Raw genomic sequence first — 26,417 nt, forward strand, 5'->3', positions numbered from 1 at the left:
GTTATTCTGACCACCAGAATTTTTAGCTTGTGAATTTTTGTACCTGATTTAATAGTTACTATGTCCTGGTGCCACCAACAAGAGAATTTACTTCAGAACCATCCATGGAAAAACCGTCCTGCCCTTCTGTAGGGTGTGTCTAATCACTGATATCAAAAGCAAACAGACAGTACCAGCCAAAGACCTGCACCGCCTGCTTTACGTAGCACTCAACAAGGAGAAGTGGCTTTGTGTTAGTATCTCCTCATAGTTCCTTTATCAACCAGCGTTAGGTGTGACAGAGATGTGAAACCTGAGAACTGTGCAGGATGAGGTCACTTCTACAGGGCACGACTGAATTGTTGCAGAGCGCATCTCACCACCCATGCCCTGCTCAGATCTCTGTGTACATGCGCAGCTCCTTCCCGTCCCACCGGCAGTGACGTCCATTCACTTCCTGGGCCGTGACGCGGAAGCAGCGGCGGCAGCGGGCGAAGCAGGAGGAGGTGGAGGCGGTGCGGGTGAAGAGCGGGGCGGCCCCGGGGCTGGAGCGCCCCCCGGCGGTGGGGCCGTGCGGTGCGCTCTGCTGCCCTCGCCATGAACATCGACGTGGAGTTCCACATCCGCCACAACTACCTTTGGGCCCGGCTGCCGGCCAGCGTCAAGCAGGTAACGCCGGGAGGGCGGCCACAGCTCCTGGCCGACGGCTGCGGTGTGTGGGGAGAGGTGGCGGGGAGGCACTGCCCTGCCAGCACTGAACACGGCGGCCCCCGTGTTGGGGGGGGCATTAGGGGAATTGGGGTATCTGTGTGGAAACAGAAAGATGTGGACGTCTTCGGCCTGGTGTATGGGTGCTGCTGTGTGGTCAGGGAGCTGTGCACTGCATGGCCTGGGGAAAAAACAACTCATGAAAGTTTGATGTGCCGGGTTACACAGGGCCCTGACAGCAGCACTCAGGTAGTGTGTCAGGCTCCAAAGCTAAGTGCTGCTTGAAGCAGGTGGTGGAAAACAACTCCTTCTCTTGTGCAGAGGATGGAGAGGAAGAGTAATGACTGCAGGCCCTGAATAGTTAACTCTGTTGAGTTTGAGGTAGTTCCTCTTAGGGAGGAATGTGAATGGTGATTTACATTTACTTGCCCAGCAGAGTGTCGTGCTGTGTGATTAAAGTGGAAAACACAGCACTGTATAATGTGTTATTTTATTTAATGTAGCTTCTGGGATTCTGTTGTATTTGGTTTTAGCATAGTCTTTAATATTTTTATACTTGGAGAAAATACTTCAAAGTTAAATCATATATGGATCTCGCCTGTGAGTGTATTTCTTTCCTCTGATGCTGGGTTTTGCAGTGCACGGGTACTGTGCTTGTTTGTTCTCTGTATTCACAGAATTGCAGAGTTTATAAGGTAGTTCTGGAGGTCTTCTCGTCCAGCCCCCCGCTACAGCAGGTTCTGTACAGTGGTTTCACAGGAAAGCATCCAGATGGGTCTTGAATTTCTCCATGGAAGGAGACTCCACAGCCCCTCTCAGCTGCTTGTTCCAGTGCTCTGTACCCGAACAATAAAGAAGTTCTTCCTCATATTTATATGGAACTTCCTGCGTTGCAGTTTTTGCCTGTTGCCCCTTATTCTGTCACTGCAAACCACTGAAAAGAGCCTGGTTCCGTCTGCTTGATTCCCACACTTGAGATATTTATTAGCAGTGATAGAATTCCTTCTCAGTCTTCTCTTCTTCGGGCTGGACAGATCCAGGTCTCAGCCTCTCCTCTAATGGGAGATGCTCCAGGCTTCTAATAATCTTTGTGGCCCCCGCTGGACTCTCTTCAGTGGTTCCATATCTTAAACTGGGGAGTGCAGAACTGGACTCAGTATTCCAGATGTGACCTCATCAGGGCAGGGTAGAGGAGTATACTCTACCTTATATTCACTAGTATAGAGTATAATATAGAGTGTATATATATATATATATATATATAGAGAGAGAGAGAGAGAGAGAGAGAGAGAGAGAGAGAGAGAGAGAGAGAGAGAGAGTATATATTATATTCACTATATAAAGTATACTCCCTTATATTTAGTAAAGTACTTTTCAATCTAAGGATCTTTTGTAACATGAGCATCAAGTCTTTAATAAACCAGGAGAAGAAAACCTGCTCACTTTCTAGTAGAGCAGAAGAATAATGTGAAGAATTCTGCAGGATTGTTTTCAAAGTAAGGCATTTAAAACATTAACCAAAGTTCTCTTTTTATCTTGTTTTGGGATAGTGAAGCACTGTATGCCTTAATCTTGTGACCAAAGATCACTTGATTGCCTACTTGTGGGAAATTACAGCTGAACTCTTTCATTATTTATTTATAAGCTTCTTAGGTGCTGTAGCTGAATCTTTGTGTCATTCACAGTTAGTGGTTTGTGCTGCACTAATTCTGGGCACTTCTTCAAGGCTGTAAGATGCTGAACGCTTGGTGTAATGCTCAGTGCTTCATGTAACCTGAAAGAACATTTATAACCTTTGATTTGAAGATGACAGGCTCCCTTTTTGGTAGCAATGGCTCTTGGAAAAGAAATAATATCTAGAGGTCACTATTTAATTCTCCATCTTGTGTAGAGGGACCCATTTAACTAAAGATACTTTTGACCTCACGGTGGAACTGAAAATACTATCGCTGTAATGAAGTGGGGGACTCATTAAATACCAAATGCCTGCATGTGCTTCCTAATGAGACACCTTGCACTGGTTTAACTATGACAGGTTTTGTGCACATTAGCTAAAAGTCTTTTCTGTTTTTAAGGCTCTTGGAAACTCTCAGAGGGAATATGAAAGGCAGGTTGTACTCTACAGTATCCGCAATCAGTTACGGTACCGGAATAACTTAGGTGAGTAAAGAAGTTAAATTTTAATTGCTGCCCAGATCTTCTCTGTGGAAGATTGTCTTTACTATAAAACTGCAAGAACTAGTTCTGTTTAAAGATCCCTCCATCCCTGAAATAGTTCTAAATGATAAAACATCACAAGAAGTCGTCACATCTGAGGCTTGTTTGCAGGCTTCCATTTTACTTTGCATTGACTGCATCCAGTCCTCTTTTACACTGGATAATAATTTCACTAATGAACAGATCATTTTCCAGAGCCTGCATGCGCTGTCTCAGTGGGCCACATCCTGGTAACCTGCAAAGTAGATCTGCTCTGTTCTCATGTGTAATGGCTCTGAAAGTAATTATATTGTATGTAGGAATCCGTGTGTGCTAAATGCCATATTGCCCTCCTTTATTTTATTTTTAGCTTTCTGTCAATCTCTGTTATACTGTTTCTTAGTCTTCTGTTCAGACATTTTTTTTTTTTTTTACTGAACTTGACCTTGCAATGCAACTGTTTCTCCTTTTTTCTTGTAGTTAAGCACGTCAAGAAAGATGAACGTAAATATTACGAGGATCTGTTAAAATACAGTCGTGACCATCTGATGTTGTACCCATACCATTTGTCTGACATAATGGTGAAAGGGCTGAGGGTAACACCGTTTTCATACTACACAGGCATAATGGAGGTGAGTACAAAACTATGGTGAGAAATGGTGTATTATGTCCTAGAGATGTCGGTGTTGGCTTGGCTTGTATGCAAGGCAGCGTCAGGTGGCTTGTTTGTTTTTGGGTAGGAACTGCTAACTAATTGCAGCTTTTAGATAACTACTTGTGTCTGCTGTTTTTTCACCCTTGTACTCCCATAAACCTTTCAAGAACTGGACTTTGTCATGTGGAGCTGGGTGGAACTCATGTTTAGGCCCATGTCTCTTTTGATCCTTGAGATCTGTGATTCTTCATTTCCAACTGCTCGTGAAAGAAATACCCCATTCTGTTTGATTAATAAAACAAAGGGAACTTTACTTAAAAAAAAAACAACACCCAACTAAACAAGGGAAGAGCAACACATTTCTATGGTTGTGTCCTTATTCAGAAATGGCACTTGACCATATCAAAAGCTTTTTTCTATGAGCACTAAGATGGTTCTGTTTTCTGTCAGCTCTCTGGCAACCTTTTTGTTTTCTTTGGATGTCAGAGAGATGAAGGAGAGAATTGTCGAGGGTAAAGGTGAGAAAACTTGTGGGTTGAGATGAAGACAGTTCAGTAGGTTAAGCAGAAGCTGCATGCGCAAGCAAAAGCTAATTAAGGAATTCGTTGGCAGCTTCCCATCAGCAGGCAGATGTTCAGCCATTTCCAGGGGCTCATCATGTGTAATGGTTACTGGGGAAGACAAATGCTGTAGCTTGGTACATTCTCTCTCCTCTCTTCCTCCTGTCCCTCAGCTTGTGTTGTTGAATACCACGTCATCTGATATTGTCATACTATACAGAACATCTCTTTGGACACTTGGGTCAGCTGTCTGTCCCCTCCCAGCTTCTTTTGCATCCCCAGCCCCTTCTCTGGCTGGGCCCACTGAGAAGCTGAGATGTCCTTGAGTCTGTGTAAGTGCAGTGTTCTGCAGTAACTAAGACACTCATGTATTATCAGCATTATTTTGATCACAAATCCAAAACATCTTCTATGATGAATAAAATTAACATTATCCTAGCCAGAATTAGTGTACTGACTTTAATAGGTTTCTGATTTAATTTCAGGGATTTATTTTTGAAGGATGAGTTCTTCATTTGCTTCTCTGAAGCAATGACATTCTTGTTGCAATTAAATTTTCTTGTCTTTTTCAGGATATAATGAACAGTGAAAAAAGTTATGATTCGTTACCCAACTTTACTGCTGCTGACTGTAAGTATTATCCAGCTGCAATACTGCTTTCAATGAGTTGGAGTTAAGGACCTTCTGAAAATGAATTTGTGGGGCATCTATTTGCTTGAACACAAATCTGCGAATGAAGATGTAGAAGTGTTTGAACAGTGATATTCAGGAAGGTGTGCTCCCCATGCAATGTTCTGTCTCTATGATAAGCACAGGAATCGGGCTGATTTGAGTACTACTAGACATGATACAACAACAGCTTCTTGTCATTGCGTGAGCTTCTGGGTGGAAAGTCTTAGTGGTTGTTGTGTCACCCAGCTGAGCAGCTGATACTTTCCTACTGTGTGTTTTGGTGTGTGTTTTGGGTAGAAGGCTTTGGGATGTCTTTGAAATGCTGTTGGCTCTAATATGAATTAGCACCAGTGGACAAAATGATGTACAAGGAAAGAGAATGTCACTTTGTGATACCCCTGGATGTGCCAGATCAGCTGTCTTACTTTCTGTTAGATTGCTGTGGGCACAAGAAGGGGAAATTAGGCACGTGAACATGTAACCTCATGTTGAATTTGAAGAACAGAATGATCACCCCGTGACAACTGAGACAGAATATGGGTTAAAGCTTCTGAGTAGTTTTCCAATATCTTTTTGTAATTTGTTAATGGTTCAAGGCTGTCAGCTATAGAATTAATTTCTGATTTACTTGAGCAGAGTATCTTTCTCATCTTCCTTAAATGCTTATATGGCCTTGTGTGCTCTAATTCTTAGTTTACTGAGCTCTAATTGAGTGCATGGTGTGGCAGTAGGGTAGAAAAACACCCTGTTGATCGAAACGGGTACAGCTTTACTTCTCTTGATTTGAAGCGTTGTAATTACCTGCTGAAGTGAAGGCAGAAGAGATGAGTTTGATTGTTCCCTGCTACTCCATGACTTGAGAGAAACTGCATGCTTTCTAAAAGAAACCTATGTAAAGTAAATAAATAGGAATGGATTTTGTTTCTCAGGTGCACATGGTTCTTGGCCAAATTCATTTAGGACTGAATTTAGTTCCTCCAGGTATCCTTTTATTTTGGGAAGAAGGAGTAAGTAAAAGTATTAGTTATACAAGTAGGCTTGATTCTTTTAAGAAGATTTTATGTATCTTCAGTTTAAACCCTTCCAGAGAAATAAAACCTTGATTATTTTCCAGGTCTAAGACTTCTTGGTATAGGAAGAAACCAATATATAGATCTAATGAACCAATGTAGATCTTCAAAGGTAAGTTTGTCTTCAGTTTCATCTTTCTTCCCTCACCCACTGTGTGTGCTTTGAAAGGAGATAGTGGAAAAATTCTGTGGGTCTTGTTAGTTTAATATTATGTGTAATTAAGTACAACATAACATATTGCTAATTTTTTTGTTTCTTTATAAAAGTACTAAAGCCAAAATAGACTAAAGAACAGGATATTCAGCATTACTTAAAACAAAAACAAAAAACAGAAAAACAGTCAACAAATACCAGGGTATCCACCAAAATATGAAGTAGGCAGAGTGAGCCTAAAAGTAACAACTATACAATAGAAGAGAATGGAGAATGAGCTATCTAAGCGTGTAAATGAACAGTACCCTTTAGTTTTTCTTTCTTGTACTTAAATGCACTGTACTTTTATGGCATCATACTTACTGAGACTATGGAGTCTTGGTCTTTTAAAGTAAATAAACTGTGTTCTTAAAATGGATTATAAGACCACTGAATTTATTTAAAGTAGAGCAATTGTATGCTTGTCTACTGTTCTTGGACTTGCTCTTAATGTCTTTAGATAGTGTGACTTCTAATTAGTGACACACAGAATACATATGTGGAGATTACATCTGACAGTATCAGGTGTAAATATGTATTTTCCATCCCAATCTCATAATTTGAGAGAGGAGGGAAGCACATCTGTTCTGATCAAGTGCGGGCCTTTACTAAAAGTCAAAGCTAATAGTATTTGTGTGCCCAGTCTAAATAAGTGTACTTAGAAGTCAGGTTATATAAAGGTAGATGGTTGCCTGCATGTGTGAAGTGCTATTTATTTCTATCTCAAATGGACTGTACCACTGCAGAAATTTTTCAGAAGGAAAACTGCACGTGATCTGTTACCTGTGAAACCTGTGGAAATTACCATAGAAGCTTGGTGGGTTGTGCAGTCTGGCTACATCACTGAGGATGATATCAAGGTACTTACAGTGCAGCTGTCAGCTCTGGTTTTGGTTGAATACTCACAGTTCCTGAAAACAGACTTCACTTTGTGTATTCTACACAAAGACTGGTTGGAGTCTGGAGCTTTATAACAACTCTGTCATGGAAATAGAAATTGGAGCTGGTAGAAGTGGTATCATTCTTTGTTGGTATTTGTTGCCCTCTTCCTTTGTGCTTCTTGTCACATACAGTGCTGAGGTTGTTTTGTGTCAGCAAAACTGGGAACTGAAGCGTATGTTGCTGTGCTTTATAGGGAACAAGCAGCAAAAACATGTCATCTTAAACTTGTTTTTTAACAAATGTCTGCTTAAATGTGTTTTAGCTCTGACATCTTGGTTTTGACTTCACCTTCAGTGCTAGTGGACCTTCTTTGTTACTTATCTTCATTTCTGCTCCTTGTATCTCTGTCTTGTACCTCTGTTTCATTGATTGCATTCAAAAAACTTGTGAGCTGGCTTAATGTTTTGTCATCGTTCTGCTTTCATTTTCACAGCATCCTATTTCATGCTCATGGTTTTTCTACAGTCAGCTATAGTCTCTTCATCTGTATTTAATTCCTTCTCTTTCGGTTTACCTTTTACCTTAGATTGGAGCATAGTTAATGCAGTGATGTAGTAGTAGTCAAAGCAAGTTTTCTTTCTTTGGCTGTTACTGGAAATATCTCAGACAGTGGTTACGTACATTCTGACATTCCAAAGTAGCTAACCTGAAGGAAATTCCTTTGGTATTGAAAATGACCTCTTTTTAGAATGGCTCTAGTTGCATATCTGACCACTTAATTGACAAGTTTTAAAGAGGATAGCTATTATACCCTGTTGTAAAACACCTGTGCAATTAAATACTGTTTCTAGAGCACATTCAACTTCATATAGGAAGAAGAGTAAAAACTTCAGTAAGAAGCACAGTGAATTCTTCAGTGTAAGCATTTTATTGAAGAATATGGTTGCTTTCTGTATTTTTTTATTACCCGTGACTGATCTGAATGTGAAGTGTTCATGGTGGGTCTCTGTTGTTTTTTTCTTTGAATGGTATTATTCAAGTTGTGTAGACTCATTTCTGGAACCATCTAACACCATTTTATTTACTTAGATTTGCACTACATCGGAAAAGTCTGCTATTGATAAGATAATCGATTCAGGTCCTCAGCTTGCTGGTTCATTAGACTTCAATGTAGTTCACAGTAAGTGTTTAACTGGCGTTTCTTTTCTGTGTGTAGGTCTTGCTCAGTAAATTCAGATAAATTCATGCACTGTCTGAAAATTCAGGTATAATAGGATTGAAGAAAGCTTAAGTTTGGGAGAATGTGGAGAGAAATACTCAAGAGCTTGTACAGACTGCAGTCTAAGTAAATGATTTAACAGTGAGCCATTAGGAGGTGTTGCTCTGATATTACTTCGAGTAATTTAAGGCATTTCTTTCTTAGAAACTGATAGTAAGGGCTCAGGGTGGAAACAGAGGGTATATGAGAATGAGAGAAACAAAAAAACAATATAATAAAAAGACAAAACTGGTGTTGCTGGGAGCTAAAACTTTACTGGTTGTTTTTCAAAGAAAAAGTTTTGAAATTTCTTACTATATGAACACCATCAAAAAATGGAGCTTAAGAGGTTGTCTACCTCAAATGTCTGAATAGGTTAATGAAAAACTGCGTGCTTCTCCCTATTCCAGTGTTATAGACAAATCGTAGTAATCAAGGGAGAACAAATTCATTGACAAATCATCTTTGAGAACTCTGTAAATCATAGAATCATAGAACAGTTTGGGTTGGATGGGACCTTTGAGATCACCTAGTTCCATCCCCCCTGCTATAGGCAGGGATAGCTCCCACTAGACCAGGTTGCTCAAAGCCCCATCCAGCCTGGCCTTGAATGCTTCCAGGGAGGGGGCATCCACAACCTCACTGTGAACACAACATGTTCCAGTGTCTCACTACGCTCGCAGTAAACTTTCTTTCTATCTAGTCTAGATCTACCCTCTTCCAGTTTAAAACCATTTCCCCTCATCCTGTCGCTGCCTGCCATTATAAAAAGTCCCTCCCCAGTTTTCCTGTAGGTTCCCTTCCAGGTACTGGAAGGCTGCTATAAGGTCTCTTCAAAGCCTTCTCTTCTCCAGGCTGAAGTGCCCCAGCTCTCTCTACTACAAGCAATTGGTAGAATGATGAGACCTCTGGAAAACCACATAATGACTCAGAAAGTGTTGAGGGAGGTGGTGGCTCTGCAGGCCCTGTTCAAGGAAGTCTCCTTCTGTCGCCAGTGGAAGGGTTGCCTTTCACCCATAGCACTGCTGGGCACAAAAACTGCAGAGCACTTGGGAGAACGCCATATATTGCTCTGGTTGGACCAAGTGGTGACCAGAGCCTGACTGTAGGGGCTACCAAATGTAGCTGCTTCAATTTCTGTTCCTCCTGTTGTGCTGTGTTTCCTGAAAGTAGCTGTAAAACTCCAAGTATATTGCATCAAAATTCAGGTAAAGAGCTCTGTTTTAGGGTAATAGCTGCTGAATGTTGGATGTAGTTTGTGTATTGCAAAATAACATTGTACAGTATAAGCTAATAGGAAATACTTTACATTCTGAACTGACAGGGAAAATCTAAGTATATCATTAGGACTCTGCAAAATGCTTTTTCTCCAATGATTTGCTTTAATTTATACAGGCTTGTATAACAAGGGATTTATTTACCTCGATGTACCAATATCTGATGACAGCTGTATAGCAGGTAAGTAAATATTTTTACAGTACCAGCCTGCATTTTCTTGGATTTATTTCAGTTGTTACAAAGACATCGGTTGTATGGTATGTAGGACATTTTCAACTTGAATTCATATCTTTTAATATAAATATCTAGGTAAGTTGAGATTGGTCTAATGATTCACAGCACAACTTAAGTACCTTCCTGTAGAGCTGCAATGAAAAGGAATCACGATGCCAAGAAACGTAGCTGCTGTGCTAAAAGGACTTGAGTTTTTTATTCCTATGCAGCTTTTTCTTTTGTTAGATTTGGCTTTTAAAAAAAAAATATAATAGATATCAGTTCCATCCTTTACATTTTGTCACCTCAGTTATAGCAGTGTGCTGTGTCTGGGCACTGGGTAGGAGCTTAAACTAGTGCAGCATATGGCTGTCTGAGCAACTCATGCTGTGCTAAGTCTGAAGGGTTTTGGAGTTGTATAAAGATGCACACTTTTGAAACCTGCCCATGCGGAATTCCATGTCATTACTGTAGTAGAGATCAATTAAACAAATGTCCTCTAAATACAAGAGAGTTGCTACTTAATGCTATCTTTGGGCTTCTCAGACCAGGGTGAAAGAAGGGTGACTTTTTTTGTTCTTCTTGTTATTCCTCAACCCGCACTCACTTTTTTCTTTAACAATTTACTTTCCATTGGTGTTAGAAAATTAAGAATTATCTGTAGTGGCTGAGCAGGAGCCTGAAAGACAGTGATGAAGAGCAGAGAAGGTTTTTTTTAAATACTAGAAGACATCTTGAGAACCATTATTTTCCTAAGGGCTAGGAGAAATTGTAGTACCATGTAAACTCTCTTTAGGCTTTTATTCTTTGAGACTTGAAAAGTACACATACCATTGTAAATTGGTATGACAGATACCTCTGTGTAATTTTGTATGCTGTTTTATGCGGTTTCAGTTTAGAAAAGAAAATTACCAAATTGTAATCATGCAAGTATTTCTTTTCAGTGCCACCACTGGAAGGTTTTGTGATGAACAGAGTGCAAGGTGATTACTTTGAAACGCTCCTGTACAAGATATTTGTTTCAATAGATGAACACACTAATGTGGCAGAGGTAAGTAAAGCTCACCTTGTGTCTTGGTAATGGGAAAACCATGAAAAGACCAGAGTGCACTGGTGAAATACTTAAGGCAAGAGTATGGATCAGTATTGAGGGGTTTTGTAAGTATTGTCTGACTTGCAGAGTTTGAGATAAATTGGTTTTCTTAGTACTGAATATAATTTCAGTAGTTCTGCAGGCAAGATACACATTCAGTGAAGCAACTCCATCAGCTGGACTGAATTTACATGGGAATAATTTATGCAGCTTGTTCTGTACTGGCTAGAATTGGAGTCTGTTTTCCCACTGTCCCAGCCATATTGGTTCTGTTTTGCCAGTGTGAATTAAGAAAAATAAAAATCTCTGCTTGTGAAAACATGCAGGGTGTTGGCTTAGAGTAGGAACGTAACTTTTGCATAAATATTTATAATTGTAGTGCTTTCTTTCATAAGGCTTGATTCTCAAACTTGTGGGAAAAAGAACCTGAAAAAATACCTAGCGAACACGCAGATTTTATCTTCTTCTCTGTATGACTTACAAGATATATGATTAACCTAAAAATTGCACAGTAGGAGATAATCTCCTATTTCTTGTGCATGCATTAAAGTGGAACAATCATGAGACTTCATCCCATTTTTTTTTTTCCCCATTGCTTTTGGTTGAGACAAAATTGCTTCTACCATTACGGTCTTTGTCTAAAAAATAAAGAGAAAAAAGTAACAAATAATGCCAACGCCCAAAAATTGTGGATTATCACTATCTGCATGATGAGTTTTGCATTGATGACTTTTCTTTTTTTCTTTTTAGCTTGCAAACGTCCTAGAGATTGACTTATCTTTAGTAAAGGTACGTGCATTGCTCATCTGTTATTTGATGTGAGAATCTCACTGTCTTGCAAGTTGGCTTCATGGAGGGGTTTCATATTGCAATTCCTTATTACGTCTGTGTAATTTTTGTGTGTTTCTTCAGAATGCTGTGTCCATGTATTGTCGATTAGGCTTTGCTCATAAAAAAGGCCAAGTAATAAATCTGGATAACCTTCATCCATCATGGAAGAATGTTCCTTCAGTGAACAGACTGAAGTAAGTGTATCCGTTCTTTTACGAAGTGTATTTCTCTTTGAAGAGAGAGCTAGAACCCAAATAATCTGAAGTAGAACTATTTGTTTGACTGATAATTTCACTTGGCTTTCTAATATACATATATATACATAGCGACATATATACTTGATTCCCTTTCTTAGGATAAGGGGTGGTAATGCGTCCTTGGAATAGTATTTCTATTGCCATTACTCACTAGTGGCTTTTTGACTTCAAGATTTTCATTGCTTACTTTTGAAGAAGCAGACAAGTGTGCACTTGTTCTGAAGCGCTGAGGAGGAAACCACAGCTCTTACTATGCCAGTATAGAGGCAGTGTCTCTTGGTACAGCTGCCAACGAATGTGTACATAAAGTTTGCTTATTTGCTGTGAGGTCCTCTTGTTATTCAGTTGTAGATGCTATCAATATATATTTATCTATATAAAATCCTGGGAAAGCGATAATTGTAATAGAAAGCAAAAGGTTCTCCAAGTTGAAGTGTCAAGTTATGTTATTTAAGCATTGTCAGGTACTTGATTGAATTCAGTTTCTCTTAAGCTATTTAAAAACAAACAAAAAAACCCAAAAATCAGTGTCTGAGTTATCTTTGATGCCAACTCAGAATGTGAGAACAAAGTGAATAAGACTTTTCATTGGATTTTTCTTGAACAGTGGTGGTTTGATCACTTTTTTTTCCAGTTCTGTTATTCAAAACCTGGTATTCTTCGAACCACCAAGTAAGCTTTTGTGCTGAAGCTAAAGGAGGACTCTGAGGGCTCTCAAGGTAGACTGATTTAGGGCTCACAAATATTGAAAGGCATGTGTTGGGCATGCCTGTGTGTGGAATACCAGCACTGGAAGGCAGGAATAGTTCTCTGGTGCTGCAGTGACTAATAGATGTGGATTTTGATTTATGTTAATAGGAGTACTTTGGATCCTCAAAAGATGCTGCTTTCATGGGACAGTGGGGAAAACAGAAGTCCTGTGCAGGAAGCTGGGTCATCAGCCACAGATACAGACACCAACAGTCAAGATGATCCAGGTTAGCATGACCAATGTATCTAGTACATTAGGAAGAATTGCTTCATAGCACTGTAGGCTGTAAAGGAATTTATAAAGAAAATTTTTTTGTTGTTGTTTTGGTTTTTTTATTAATTTTTTGGTATGAATTATATACTGGGGAGGTGATGTCTAAGTCTAGGTTTATTCAGTCTCATTGTTAGAAAATAAGGTATTTTGCTCATGTACGTTATCAGTATTAGCTGATGCTAAGATACCAGTACATGAATGATCAGCACTGTTTATTTAGCACTGATAAGGCAATTCTTCTGTACTCAGTGTGGCATTAACTGGGGCTTTTTGATTATTTTAAATAGTTGTATGACTTGATGTTTTCATGTTTAAATCAAATGTGTTCATGTATTTTTTTTTCTTGTTCTTTATTAGCTGAAACAGCCAGTGTGAGCAGCCTGAATCTGTCCAGCGGACACACAAAGCGTATTGCCTTCCTGTTTGATTCTACCCTCACTGCCTTTCTAATGATGGGAAATCTTTCACCAGTATGTGTTGTTGTGTATTATTGTTCAGTGTATTACACTAAGACTGAACATGTAGAGTTTGAAAATGCTTTTACTTCCATATAACATGATTGTTTTAAGACCTTTTATATTGTTGCAGCTAAGAAACACTTGGTCATAAAATTTTTGCTTGCCCATTCTCTTTTCAGAGATCTCAGACTGTTTTGTTTTATTATTCCAGAACTTGAAAAGTCACGCCGTCACTATGTTTGAAGTTGGGAAACTGTCAGATGAGTCTCTTGACAGTTTCTTGGTGGAGCTGGAGAAGGTAATCTGGTGCATGTGTGGCCAAATGTTTTTTCAGCATTAGTGTAAAGGGACAAAAAGCCTTCCATATTTTCACTTTGTATGACTACTCTAAGAGCCTCGCTTAACAATGGAAGGATATGAGCACTCCTCATCACACTGAACCTAAGTCGTTCAGTTAATGTGTTGATTATTAACAATATCCATGCTGCAAGTGACTTTGTGGAACACACAATGCATGTATGTGAATTTGTAGAATGTCTGGTAAGCAAACGGAATTCTAGAACTACATTTGCCCATGTCTGTGTGAACATACACGCACATTACGGCTTGCCTGTTAAATGCAAATCGCCTTCTTTTAGTAAGATGTTAATATTTTTGAAAATCTGCGTATTGTTTTTGTAGGAAAACTTGACAATTTGACTAGCATGACCAAGACTTAATTTCCATTTAATAGTTGCTGTGTATAACCTTTGGGGTTCTTATGCAATTAAAAAGCTTTCAAATGATAGCTTGTTGATTTTTCCTGTTGCATTATTAATGTTTATGCAAACAACATGCCATTTATATGCCTTTATTTTGCTTCTTGTTTAGGTTCAAAGCACAGGTGAAGGGGAAGCACAGCGATACTTTGACCATGCACTTACACTGAGAAACACAATCCTGTTTTTGCGGCACAATAAAGATTTAGGGGCACAAGCCATACAGCCTGACCAACCAACTAACGGTACTGTGAACTCTTCTGAGGAAATATTTTATGTGTGTTTACTTATCAGCCATGGACTCACAGCAGTCAGTTCCCTGTTTGATTAAAAGTGTTTTGAAGCCCCCAAAAAAGTTGCTTAATCCTTTGAGTTTGCAGTACTGAGTTGTAATGCTGAATGACAGATTTGGTGCACAGGCTTAGGCTTAATGTCCAAAGCAACAGATTAAAGCTTAATGGTAATGGTGGCAAGATGAGCTGAACTTGAGACGGGGTTTGGTTTTATGTTGTTTACTTCTGAAGGCTGTAACAAAGGAAGTAATCCTTTTATTCAAGTGGCGTTTTCTATCAGAAAGGAAAAACATTTTCTAGATTAGGAAAATGAGTGTATTCTTCCTAATGAAGATGGATATTTCTAAAATCTCACCTAACTTTTCTTTTAGTAATTCTATGTACTTTTCTTTTCTGGGATCAGTTAATCAGTGAGGACAAAGTTGTAGCTCTGCCAGGGAATCGTGTATTACTTGAACTACTGAAATTACTGAGATTAACTTGAATAAGTCTGTACGTAACTTAAGACTTTGTTTTGGAAAATACTGTATTAATGGCTTAGAGGGAAGAACGGAAAATCTTAGATCATGCTTTAGGTTTTATGTTCCATTTGAATTAATCAAGAATCTTATATTCTCATCATAGGATTTCCCTTGGATCTCTTACGATGTGAGAGTTTGCTTGGCTTGGATCCAGCTACCTGCAGTAGAGTTCTCAACAAAAATTATACCCTACTGGTTTCAATGGCACCACTCACCAATGAAATTCGACCTATTAGTAGCTGTACACCCCAGGTGAAAAAAATACTAGGGGGAAAAACTATATAATAATATAATTAGTTTTGTAGCTTTGTGTTTATGTATATCTGTTATGTGTTTCTTCTAAAGAGCATAATTGTTGGCATATAGAATAGTATTGCAATTACTCTAAAAATATATATTTACTGAGTAAAATGTGAATACTTACTACATTTTAATTTATTAACATTTCACCTATCAAGTATGAAGTGTGCCCCGGTGGCGCAGTGGTTAAGGACACCGCCTTGCAACACTGGGGCCCGGAGTTCGAATCCCCCCTGTGGCGCAAGTGGTAGAAGTGCCGCTCTGCTACACAGAGGCTCAAATCCCGGGGGTTGGACTCGATGATCTCTAAGGTCCCTTCCAACCCACACGAGACTATGAAACTATGAAGTTGGGTTAATCACATATGTTTTCTTCTTGATCTTGTGCTGATATAAAATACTATCAAGAGAGTAAGTACCTAGAATGTCATAGAATCATAGCATGGTTTGGGTTGGAAGGTACTTTTAAGATCATGTAGTTCCAACCCCCCTGCAAATATCATCTCTCCTTAGTAAATTAACACATTTGTACTCCTTTTTAGCTTTATGTTTCTTTAAAACTGTCAATTATTAACTTATATCTGTACATATAAGAATTGCAATAACAGGCTCTATTTTTTTCTGAATAATCTCTTCAGCATATTGGACCTGCAATACCGGAAGTCAGTTCAGTTTGGTTCAAACTGTATATTTACCACATAACTGGACAAGGACCACCCTCTCTATTACTCTCTAAAGGAACACGACTTCGAAAACTTCCAGATATTTTTCAGGTAGTGTATGTGGAGCTCGATTTTTCTCTCGCTTCTCTTAATGTTTCAGAGATCTGCTGTACACTGAAGAGTTCATGCAGTTGTAATCTGAGATATAATCAAGTAGCTATTGTAGCTTTCTTAGAAACAAGACTTATGTAGTATAAAATTATAGTCGTTTGAGTTGGAAGGAACTCTTGGAGGTCATCTAGTCCAACTCCCCTGCTATGATAGGGGTCACCTACAGCTGGAGCAGGTTGCTCAGAGCCCTGTCCTGCCTGTCTTTGAATGTCTCTGGGAACATCCACCCATCTCTCTGAATAGCGAATTCCAGTGCTTTGCTACTTTTACAGTAAAAAACCTTTTTCCTTATATCCAATCTAAATCTTCTCTCTTTTAGTTTGAAACCATTTCCCATTGTCCTAGCACAATGGGCTCTGCTAAAAGAGTCTGCCCTCTTCTTTCTTATAACCTCCCTTTAGATATTAGATACTGAAAGGCTGCTATCAGGTCTCTGTGGAACCTTCTTTTCTCCAGGCTGAACACCACCCAGTTCTTGCTATGTCCAATTCAAGTCTGAAAGTCTTTTTCGCATTCTGGCCCTCAGGGGGACTTGTGTCCCACAAAAGAGTGTTTTGAGGTATTTGGTAGCCTTGGCAAGCCTAGCTGGGGGAGTGATCATGGCAACTTTTAAACTTGGTGGAACCAAAAAGTTGTGATATCTGTTAACTGTAATTGACATGCAGCAGACACGTAGCAGTGTTTGTGTCTCACTGATTACAGCAAGGTTCAAAAAGTAGTCAGAGTTGTAATCTGCAGTAACTTCAGAATTGTAGTAACATGCTATTAGTCTAACTGCAGCATTTCACTTTGTGCTTGAATAGTCCTTTACTATTGTAAATAACCTTCTGTCTTCTAGGGTTATGATCGCTTACTTATAACATCTTGGGGTCACGACCCAGGAGTAGTTCCTACTTCAAATGTGCTCACAATGTTGAATGATGCTTTAACGCATTCAGCTGTTCTAATTCAGGTATGGAGTACACTCTGTAAATGATGAAAACATGTAATTTTGGGTAAAACTATTACATCAAAGAGTAGATTAAGAATGTAGGAGACCTGTGCTTCTGTTGGGAGCTGAAAAATGTTTAACTTTAGCCCTTACTGGTGTGTTTCAGAGGGGGTGAAGACTGGTAAGTTTTGACCTCAGTGCATTTGTAGTATGCATTACATTATGAGCAAATATTAGAATTTTGCCAAATGAAAATGAGATAGGGATTTATAGGAGTTTTGAGGATATAGTAAACTGAAATGAAAATGTATAATCCTCATGTCTTTTTGAATAATAGTGGTGTATAAGATAGCTGAGAATATGAGCTGCTATTCAAGAAACTGCTCCTCTCCAATGAAGCTTAACTAGTTATCTTCATTCATGTGCATTTTACACGGAAGAGGATGCAGTACCTTATTCAATCTATTTATTTCAAGAGTTTTAATACAGAAACATTTCTATGTTTCATCAATGTGACTGGTAGCTTTTAAACATGAGCATGATTCGGACTAAGCTAAGCTGATGAGTGCTATTTCTTTTGTGCCTAATGTGATTTTCTTGATGTTCAGGGTCATGGCATGCATGGAATGGGAGAAACTGTACATATACCATTTCCATTTGATGAAGCTGAGCAGCAGGGAGGTAACTTTATTTAACATAATCTCTGTGCCATCATATTGAATGATATCCTGTGCAGGAGGTTTGCAATAATTCTTGTAAAACATATTTTCTAGTAATTATGATCCAAGTTAGATGAAAAACTGAAAGAGTGCTTAAATTATTGACAAGGCAGTCCTAAGCTGGTAGATAAGGTTCACTTTGTTCTGTATTTCGTTGTATTCAGAACGTTCTCTCTGGACTGTATTCTGTCTCAGCGCAGGCATTGAGAAGTAACCTCAGCAAACATTTCTAAATCTTTATTTGTACATACTTATTAATTCGTGTATATTCTTTTGTAAAACTTACTTCTGTTTGGCATTTCTTAACTATGAGAGGTGAGACCAAAAGCAAACAGTAGTACTGGGAACTATGATGGAGCATTTCCCACTAAGGGAAGAGCTTTGTTAGCAAATTCTGCTCCTTCAAAGTCTTCCTAGTTCAACTGAGTTTAAAAAGCAGAAATTAACTTTCTGATGTACTCCTTGGTGACAGGAGGCTTTGGATTGTCTGTAGGCTTTCTAGCTGAGAGTTTTCCTCAAAGTGCAAATTTGCAGATATGAAGTTTAATATTATTTAGATTACTAGAAATAAAGCTAATTTCATAGTCTGATTTGTATTAGGCTCAAAAGGGATTGCCTTTTATATATGTTCTCTCTGGGCTTGACGGCTGTTTTTTAACTTGAAAAATTTTAGGATTAAGAAGTCAGTGTTGAAACTCCTTGTTACCCACTAGTACTGTACTATAATTCTTCAGAATATCAGATCTGTGGAAGTTCTTATATTGGACTTTTCAGAACATACTGTGACACTGAGAGTTGGATGTTGTTTTTTCTTAGCTGGACCTAGCTATCTCTGCTGTCTGTGTGCAAGATAGCTATCTTCTTAAGTGTTACCCATGTCCACCCGTTATTGCTAGACGGTAGCATTAAAGGAGACAAAAAAAATCCAGATAAAAACCAGTTTGGCTGAGACATGAACTATATGGCTATGGAGGAGGTTTTCACTAAAGTAAACTGGGATATTGTGTTTTCTTTCTTCTAGACTTCTCTCGTGTGAACATGGGCATCCATTCAGCTTTAAAGATATTGAGAAACAAGGTAGACTTGCAGCATTTTTGTGGCTATGTCACTATGCTGAATCCTACAAGTCGGCAAGCTAACAGGAAGCTGAGTGATGCTTCTGATGGAAGAGGTTAGTTAGCAGTAATTGTGTGTGTGTGTGTTCTGTTAATTTGCGAACCGTTACTTCAGCGAAGTTGAGCAAAGGATTACACCCAAATGATTTGGTTTTCTACATGATATGGAATCATAGGATGGTTTGGGTCAGAAGGGACCATTAAGATCACCTAGTTCCATCCCCCTGCTATAGGCAGGGACACCTCCCTCTAGACCAGGTTGCTCACAGCCCCATCCAGCATGGCCTTCAATGCTTCCAGGGAGTGGACATCCACGGCCTCTCTGGGCAACCTTTTCCAGTGTCTCACCATCCCCACAGTGAAGACTTTCTATCTACTATCTAGTCTAAATCTACCCTCTTCCAGTTTAAAACCATTTCTCCTTGTCCTGTTGCTACCTGCCCTTTTAAATAGTTCCTCCCCAGCTTTCCTGTAGGCAGGAACCTTCAGGTACTGGAAGGCTTCTATAAGGTCCTCTTGGAGCCTTCTCCAGGCTGAAGAGACCCAGCTCTCCCAGCCTGTGTTGGATATCATACATTTTGAGCATGAGTCTGCTATCTGTAGGCTTACTTCCTAATTTCCCTTTGAGCCTAAATTAGCAAATACAAACTGAAAATCACTGGACTAGAATAACCAGCAGAAGGGGGAGGAAATAATTTCAAAACATTAAGATGTAAATTGTGTCATTTTCCTATGCCAGAACTTAATCTTTTGTACATGTGTTTAAGATCCCTAAGTAGCTCTAGAGTCCTAAAATCATTAAGACCTTATATTTCTCTGTAACATTTCTTCCAGTTTAATAGTTATGTAGGTTGCTCTGAAAATAGTACCTCCTATATTTTTCCATGGAAACAAAGAACACCATAGCACCATGTGATAGAGCAAATTTTAGCTATAAAACACTGTTGTCACCACCATTAACTATGTATTTTTGCCAGTGATGAACTAGAGCCTGCGTGATACCCTTGTAAAAATCTCCAACAGAGGATGTAACCTCCTGTTGCCACTGCTGTAATGCACCACCCACCACCTCATTGCACTCACATCCACTGTTTTGTCTCCATAAATGTTCAGAAGGTGTCTGTAAATGTCAATGAGTGCCATCTTTTCCTCGTGCAGGGGTTCAGTCCCACACCATTGCTTCACATCCACTTCCGTGTCAGACATCATTTTGTCAGACTGTCCCTCTGCTGCCATCTATAGTATGGCTAGAAATTTAACTGAATATTGGGTGAGAAGGGTCAACTCTTTGGCTGTATCACTGACATCTTTGACATTGTGGGCCAACATAATAAAATAGGAGGCATTACTTTCAGAGCAGCTTTTGTATATGGGATTTGGGCAAAACTTTTGTCAAGTTCCTTACATCAATTAGTACTTAAACATATACTCATCTAAATGTTTATGTAAGGATTATTTTACCTCTAGGAGATGCTGATCTAGCATCAGGATCTGATGTAAATGGGAGTACAGAGTCATTTGAGATGGTAATAGAAGAAACATCAATGGATTCTGCAATCAAGCAAAGCCTTGAAGGTAAAACCATGACAAACATTCTCTGTCTAGTAGGATGCCTTCTTTTTGAGGATCTAAACACATACTATTGTTCGATACTGCTGTACTTGTCATCTCAGACTATAAGTGCTTTTACTTCTTAAAACTCAGATTCCCTTAAATCTTTGAGCAGTTAAGTAAACAGACTGCCTCAAAAAAGCATGAATTATCCTGTAGATCTGAGAGAATAGATCTGACTTGACAGAATTGCTTTTGGGATCAATATTTGCTTTCTTTTTTCTTAGTTTGTTTGTCTTTTTAGTTCCCACATCAGAACTGGAATGGGTTCCTCTGGAATTATGCTTTGGCATTCCTCTCTTCAGCTCTGAGTTGAATCAGAAAGTCTGCAGAAAAATAGCCACTCATGGATTATGTAGAAAAGAAAGGTGAGCTTTATTTTATCAGCTACAGGTTTAACAGTTGTGTTATGTCCAGAGTTCCTGCAAAGTGATTTGGGTACTAACAGCTTGATAACAATTGGACCAGAACCTGTTTAAGAGTTCCTAACTTAAGTGTGTAAGGTGATGGTGTCCCTTTTTGACTCAAAGGTGCCAACTGTAATGTTAATGCCTAGTGAACCTTAACCCACTAAAAAAAAAAACGGTCTTTTTTGTTTGTTTTTGCAAGGTAGAAAATAAATTCTTTCTAGGACGCTAACTGAACATTAGGTAAGCTTAGAATGCCTTCCTGGTGATCTCCCCTTTGTGGCCTATCACAGATTTCTTCACCACCTGACCACCAAAAAAATCTTAGTAGTGACTGGATGTAAAATGCATTTGGTTTTAGTGGAAATTTTCTTTGGATTTGGCATTTTGTTTGCTAAGTTTAGTGCTGCCGTATGATCAAGCTGACTTCTGCTTTTGACAATAACTTTCATAAAGAAAAGATTACTCATCCAACAACATGTGTTTTGTTTTGTTTTGTTTTCCCCTATGATGTGGTTCTGGAAACTAAATAAAAGGCTGCTTGAAAACACAGGGATTTTCGTATAGTAGCTGACTAGCTTTTAACAGTGTACCACTATGAAGTTACCTGCTTCTGAAATCCACAGCAGTGTCCTTGATAAGAAGAAAACATGTTACAGTTTAATTTCCTAATATATTTTATGTAAAATAATATTGTGCAACTGTAGTAGTTCCCCTTTAACATTATAAATCAGGAAAATAGTATTTAGTTGGCTGGACTCACAAGTACATGAGATGATTTGAGCACCTCATCAGTGCTAATATTATATGAAAGCTTTTTATTTTGTCATGTAATGTCTGGTCCTACAAAAGTAACTTTTGAGCAGTTTACCATGATAATTCTTCACTAGATTAAATTGGGGCACCTTGGAAGGTTGGGAATTTATGGCATGTATTTTGATTCTCTGTATTTGTACATAGATTCTTCTCTTTCACTTTTTACAGCCTTCAAAAACTGTTACATTCCAGTAGAAAGCTGTCCTTGCAGGTCCTCAATTTTGTTCATTCATTCCAGGTAAGGAGGAATAACCAACAAGAAAATAATTCCGTTTGCTGTGTGATTGTTTTCCTCTTTGTTGCTCTTTGCTGAATAGAAATGTGTGTGGTGGTCGGCTTTTTTCATTTCTTACCCTCCTATAAGTAGCAACTGTATTAAGTGCTGTAAAATTCAAATTCTTCTGGTGACAAAAAGTGAGTTCTTCCCTTCCCTGGTGATGAATGAGCATTAGTATGTAAAAGTACAGATGTTGGGGGAGTCTTTAAGGACAAAGGCAGAAAGGGGGACCTTGCATAGCAAGAAAGGAGAAATGCCTCCTCCACAGCCTCCTATAGTTCTGCGTGGAAATATATGCTTTCAAGATATGTCCACTGTAACATGGAATCTACTTAGTTGCTTATCATCTAATGTATTTGTATAAATTCGTATCCTTTCAGTAGAATAAGGAACTTGGAATAACTTACTTACCTTAGGAATATAAGGAATAACTTACTTACCTTAGGTAGTGTTTCAGGTGATGTAAGCCTAAAACCATTTCTTCAGGAGAACATTGGAGGTTTGCAGAAGTTTGAAGCCTTGAAACCATCCATCAGTCTCAAGTGACTTCCTCCTAACCTTTTAGATGCTGTCTCTGAGATGCGCTTTTTATACAGATGATTATCTGTAAAAGGAGGGAAAAATGCTGAAGTGATTTATTTATTTATTTTTTAAGCTGAGAAACCAAACTCATGGGAAATATGCCTACTCGTACTATGATCAAGTCAATACTTCTAAAGAAGAATACTCCTAGCAGAATATGAGATTGTAGCAGTGCTTAATGCGCTCAAACTGATGTCTTAATGATTTTATAGCTGCATGTTTACTTTCCTAGATCTTCCCTTAATTTTTAAGTCTCAGCCCTCCATGAAGGCTTCTTGGAACCTACATATGTACACACATACACAGATGTAGCCAAGGCAACTGTGTGCCCATTTCATGCTTTCCTTTGTTCTATTTTTACTTTCATAGCCATTTGGATTAAACACACTTCAGAAATACTAAATTTGCTGATTGGAATATCTTGCTATATTCTAGCTATTAAATCTTTCATTGTTTCCCTTGTTTTTAAGACAGTTTTCTGATTTTTGTTTTTAGGAAGGTACTTCAACGCTGGATCAGCTCCATGATGCTGGTTGTTCAAGTTCACTTTTGCAGCCAACTTCTGCAGATATGGGTGTTCCACTTCCTGCCAAGAATCTCATGTTCAAAGAAGGTGTATTATCTGAATGGAATGGACGATCCCCTTCCTCAGTTTTTATTTCAACCACACCTAAGGAACAGGTCAAATAGAGATTCTCACACATTGATCACTCAATGCCTTTCTTCTATTATGGTTAATTTATAGTGCCAACCACTAAGAAGTGTACTGTTGCTGCAGCATAACCCGTGTAAGAGTAGTGTTACAAAAGCGTGCTGTGTTGCAGTATTGGGGAATTGCTTAAACTGTCTAGAACTTGTTACTCATTACTGCGCATCTTGCTGCAACAGAGAGCTTTTTAGCTGTCAGCACTATTTTTACCTTGAGACAATCTTTCTTTTATAACTAAACATGCTGTTCGTAGGCTTTCTGATGATTGTTAAATTTCTATGCCGTCACCACAAAATTGCAATAGTAGTTTTCTATGTTCGTTACTCAGACGTAAATTCTGTTCAGTTTTGTACTGTAATACTGAAAGCCTTTCTGTATAAAGGTAGGAGATTTGGCACTTCCTCTAAAAGCTCAGTAATACCAACTGTTTAAAAAATGTATCCTGGTGATACGGGGCATTAAGAAGTGTTGAATTATGTAGTTCACCCTAATACTGTGGCCTTGACAGATCAGCACAGTAGGAAATGTGATGCTTTCAGGGTCTCTGTTAGGGCAGGCTTTTAAGCCCTCTTGATGATTAAGGCCATTCTGAAGATGGACGGTGTGCTTTCTTTCATCTCTGGTAAAATTCAGTGGAGATGTGGAATTATGGGAAGGCTGAAGAGGTTGGCCCTCTCTGTAGAGTTCTCTATAATAATGGATTTGTTTTGCTCTGTGTATGAAACTGGGAATTGGAGATTTGGGACACACTGTGAGTTGGTTCTACTTCGTTATTTGATGTTGCTGTGAGAAAACTCTTGATGTTATAAGTTGACTTCAAGGTAGATAACTAGATATGTTCCCTTGATTAATGTTTGAAAGGAAAGGTCTCTTAATTTTTTCATGACTGTCCTTAAAGAAGAAAGATAGCAGAAGTTGTGTAGGCAGAGATTTCTCTGAATCTGTTTTCCTTTTAACCATTAGCTGTTCATTCTGACAAACATTAACAGAGTACTGTTATCATCTAAAATGATGTTCTGGCTCTATTTGTAGGGGATGATATTATGTGTCATGATTTCATTTTGTTTATATTAGGCATTAACAACTTCTTTCCAGCTTAAAAAAAAAGTCTATCCCTTTTAGCACACAAGGAAACAAGAGACGTGGAATACTAAGACCTTTAATCCAGGTGACTAAGTACTCTGCCAGCTCTCTTCTTTGCTGGAACTGCCTTGATATAAATGATGTAAAAATAAGACAACCATCCTGTCTTTACTAGCCTACGTTATGTAACGGACCAAGAATCTGTGGCATTGATGATGCTGGAAAATAACAAGTAGAAAAATGACAACATTTGGGTTTGTATCCTGTTCTTTCTGGCTGTAAGAAAAAAAAAACACAACAAGTTTGAAAAGGGAAAATGTACCACAATAGAATAATGCAGCGACTTCAGCTGAAGCTGTGAGAGTTTATTTTCTCCTTGGCATTATATACATTCCTGATGTGTAAGTGTGGGACGTGTGCTTTAAGAACTGGAAGTCTGTAGTACTACAGTTTGCTCATTGCTGCTCTTTTCTTTTTATATATATTTTTACATCTGTTGTGTTACGTATTTTACCAAGAGCAACTGAATGTAGTATTCTGCGTAAGTTACAGAGCTAGATTACAGAAAATTATGTACACTACAGTTACTTTTGTACTGGAAGTGCTTATTTTTTGATAGTCTTTTTTTTTTTTTTAAGTTGTCATATTTCCCTCAAAGGAATTGAAGAGGAAATGGATGTTGGTCTGCTAGAAATCGCAGAGAATATGGGTTTACTGTGAGAGTTGTTATGTGAAGATTAATTCAGTATCGAGCGCTGTAGGGGCACTAGGCAGTAGATTATGATTCACGCTTTCAGTACCATAGGCAATACTTTCAGTGCTACAGTGAACTGTAATAGATGAGCTAGTTTGGCATATTGTATTAAATTTTGCCATGCACAATGTCTATACAAGCACAGAACTGATGATAGTACAAGTTAAATCTGCTGTATGAAAGTCTAAGAATGGATTAAAGTTCCTGTTCTCCTCACTGTGTACTCTTCAGTGTTACTGAGTGAAGGATGTTACTAGGTTCTCAATAAAAGTAGTCTGCTCTTCAGAGTTGTTTAATACCCACAAATCTTGCTGTTAATGGTGAAAATTCCAGATATGTTGGCAATTCTTAGAAGTCGAGCTACTATAATTTAGGTGCTTCAACATTACTTTAGAGCTTGAATGTTCAAGTCTTCATATCTGAAGTTTACGGAATAGATTGCAACCAAAGAAGTCCATAAAATACCTGAAACTCAACTACGGTTCCAGTGCTTGGGATGGTCCAGACACTCAAAGTATGTGACTTTTGTTTTAAATGTGGTGTAAAAAAAGAAAAATAAGGTCTCCAAGATCTTCACACCAAAAGAATCTATTTTATATTGTTCTGCAAATAAAGTCTAATGAAATCAGCTTCTTTTCTTCAGGTCGTCTTATTGAAAGTCGGGGGAAAATCTCACGCATTGTAACGTTGTCAGTTGTTTTAAGTTTGTCTTCAGCAAGATCTGTTCTTGACCCGTCAAAGAGAGGTTGCTCTGGCACAACCCAAGTAGTGGTTATTCTGGATGAGTGTACCCGGCCGTCTTCAAGAGCCAACTGGAAAGCATGTGTTACTGGTTCTCATATTTCTGATCATGATACGTTACTTCTTTTTTTTCTTCTTTCTTTTCTCTTTCTCACCATTGTTCTCAGATCCTCCTTTTGCTTGTACAGTATTCCTAATGGTTTGTATTTCGAAGGTTTTTAAAGTATGGCTGTAACTGAATACAGTTGAATTCTTCTAGTGTGACATTCTTAATGTTATACATTGAAATGTACAAAGTCTGTGTTCAATTAAATTATTGACACATGTAACAATTGTTTACAAATAAACTGCCGTAGGTCAAACCATGTGCAGAATCCTTCACGTGCAGTAGTTCTGTTGTCTTGTGCACAGCAGTAAAATATCATCGTGTCATTGTAGTGCTCAAGACTGTCCAGTGTTATTCAAATATCTCTCCCCAATACTTGCAGAAGCACAGTTTTATCAAGGGAAAATCTTTTTCCATGTAGTTTCTTCTGTACCCTGTACTTAACCTCTAGAAGGGTAACTGTAGCACTTTATAAGGGTAGATAGTGGCAGGACAAAGGGGACTGGTTTTAAGTTGAAGGAGGAAGAATTTAGGT

General features: G+C 38.6%; 1 protein-coding gene across 1 annotated transcript; it reads left to right on the forward strand.

Moving 5' to 3' along the window:
• The first annotated feature begins 427 nt into the window (after positions 1–427).
• Positions 428–26,138, forward strand: FAM91A1 (family with sequence similarity 91 member A1). Its single transcript, XM_015856285.2, has 24 exons — positions 428–648; positions 2,763–2,847; positions 3,364–3,515; positions 4,671–4,728; positions 5,885–5,952; positions 6,780–6,893; positions 8,005–8,095; positions 9,569–9,631; positions 10,609–10,715; positions 11,508–11,546; positions 11,670–11,782; positions 12,704–12,822; positions 13,227–13,339; positions 13,539–13,625; positions 14,198–14,330; positions 15,003–15,151; positions 15,837–15,971; positions 16,870–16,983; positions 17,571–17,643; positions 18,703–18,852; positions 20,264–20,371; positions 20,652–20,775; positions 21,799–21,868; positions 22,985–26,138. The coding sequence occupies exons 1-24, from the start codon at positions 577–579 to the stop codon at positions 23,177–23,179; spliced, it is 2,532 nt and encodes an 843-aa protein (XP_015711771.1). The 5' UTR covers positions 428–576; the 3' UTR covers positions 23,180–26,138.
• Positions 26,139–26,417: the final 279 nt, after the last annotated feature.

This window comes from Coturnix japonica, chromosome 2 (genome assembly GCF_001577835.2).
Source record: "Coturnix japonica isolate 7356 chromosome 2, Coturnix japonica 2.1, whole genome shotgun sequence".
Taxonomy (NCBI): Eukaryota; Metazoa; Chordata; class Aves; order Galliformes; family Phasianidae; genus Coturnix; species Coturnix japonica.

Excerpts from the sequence above, each read along its gene's own strand:
- FAM91A1 (XM_015856285.2), top strand. The coding sequence starts at position 577 with ATGAACATCGACGTGGAGTTCCACATCCGCCACAACTACCTTTGGGCC. Across the intron at positions 12,823-13,226 it reads CAACAGTCAAGATGATCCAG|CTGAAACAGCCAGTGTGAGC; the intron begins GTTAGCATGACC and ends GTTCTTTATTAG. Across the intron at positions 13,626-14,197 it reads TCTTGGTGGAGCTGGAGAAG|GTTCAAAGCACAGGTGAAGG; the intron begins GTAATCTGGTGC and ends CTTCTTGTTTAG.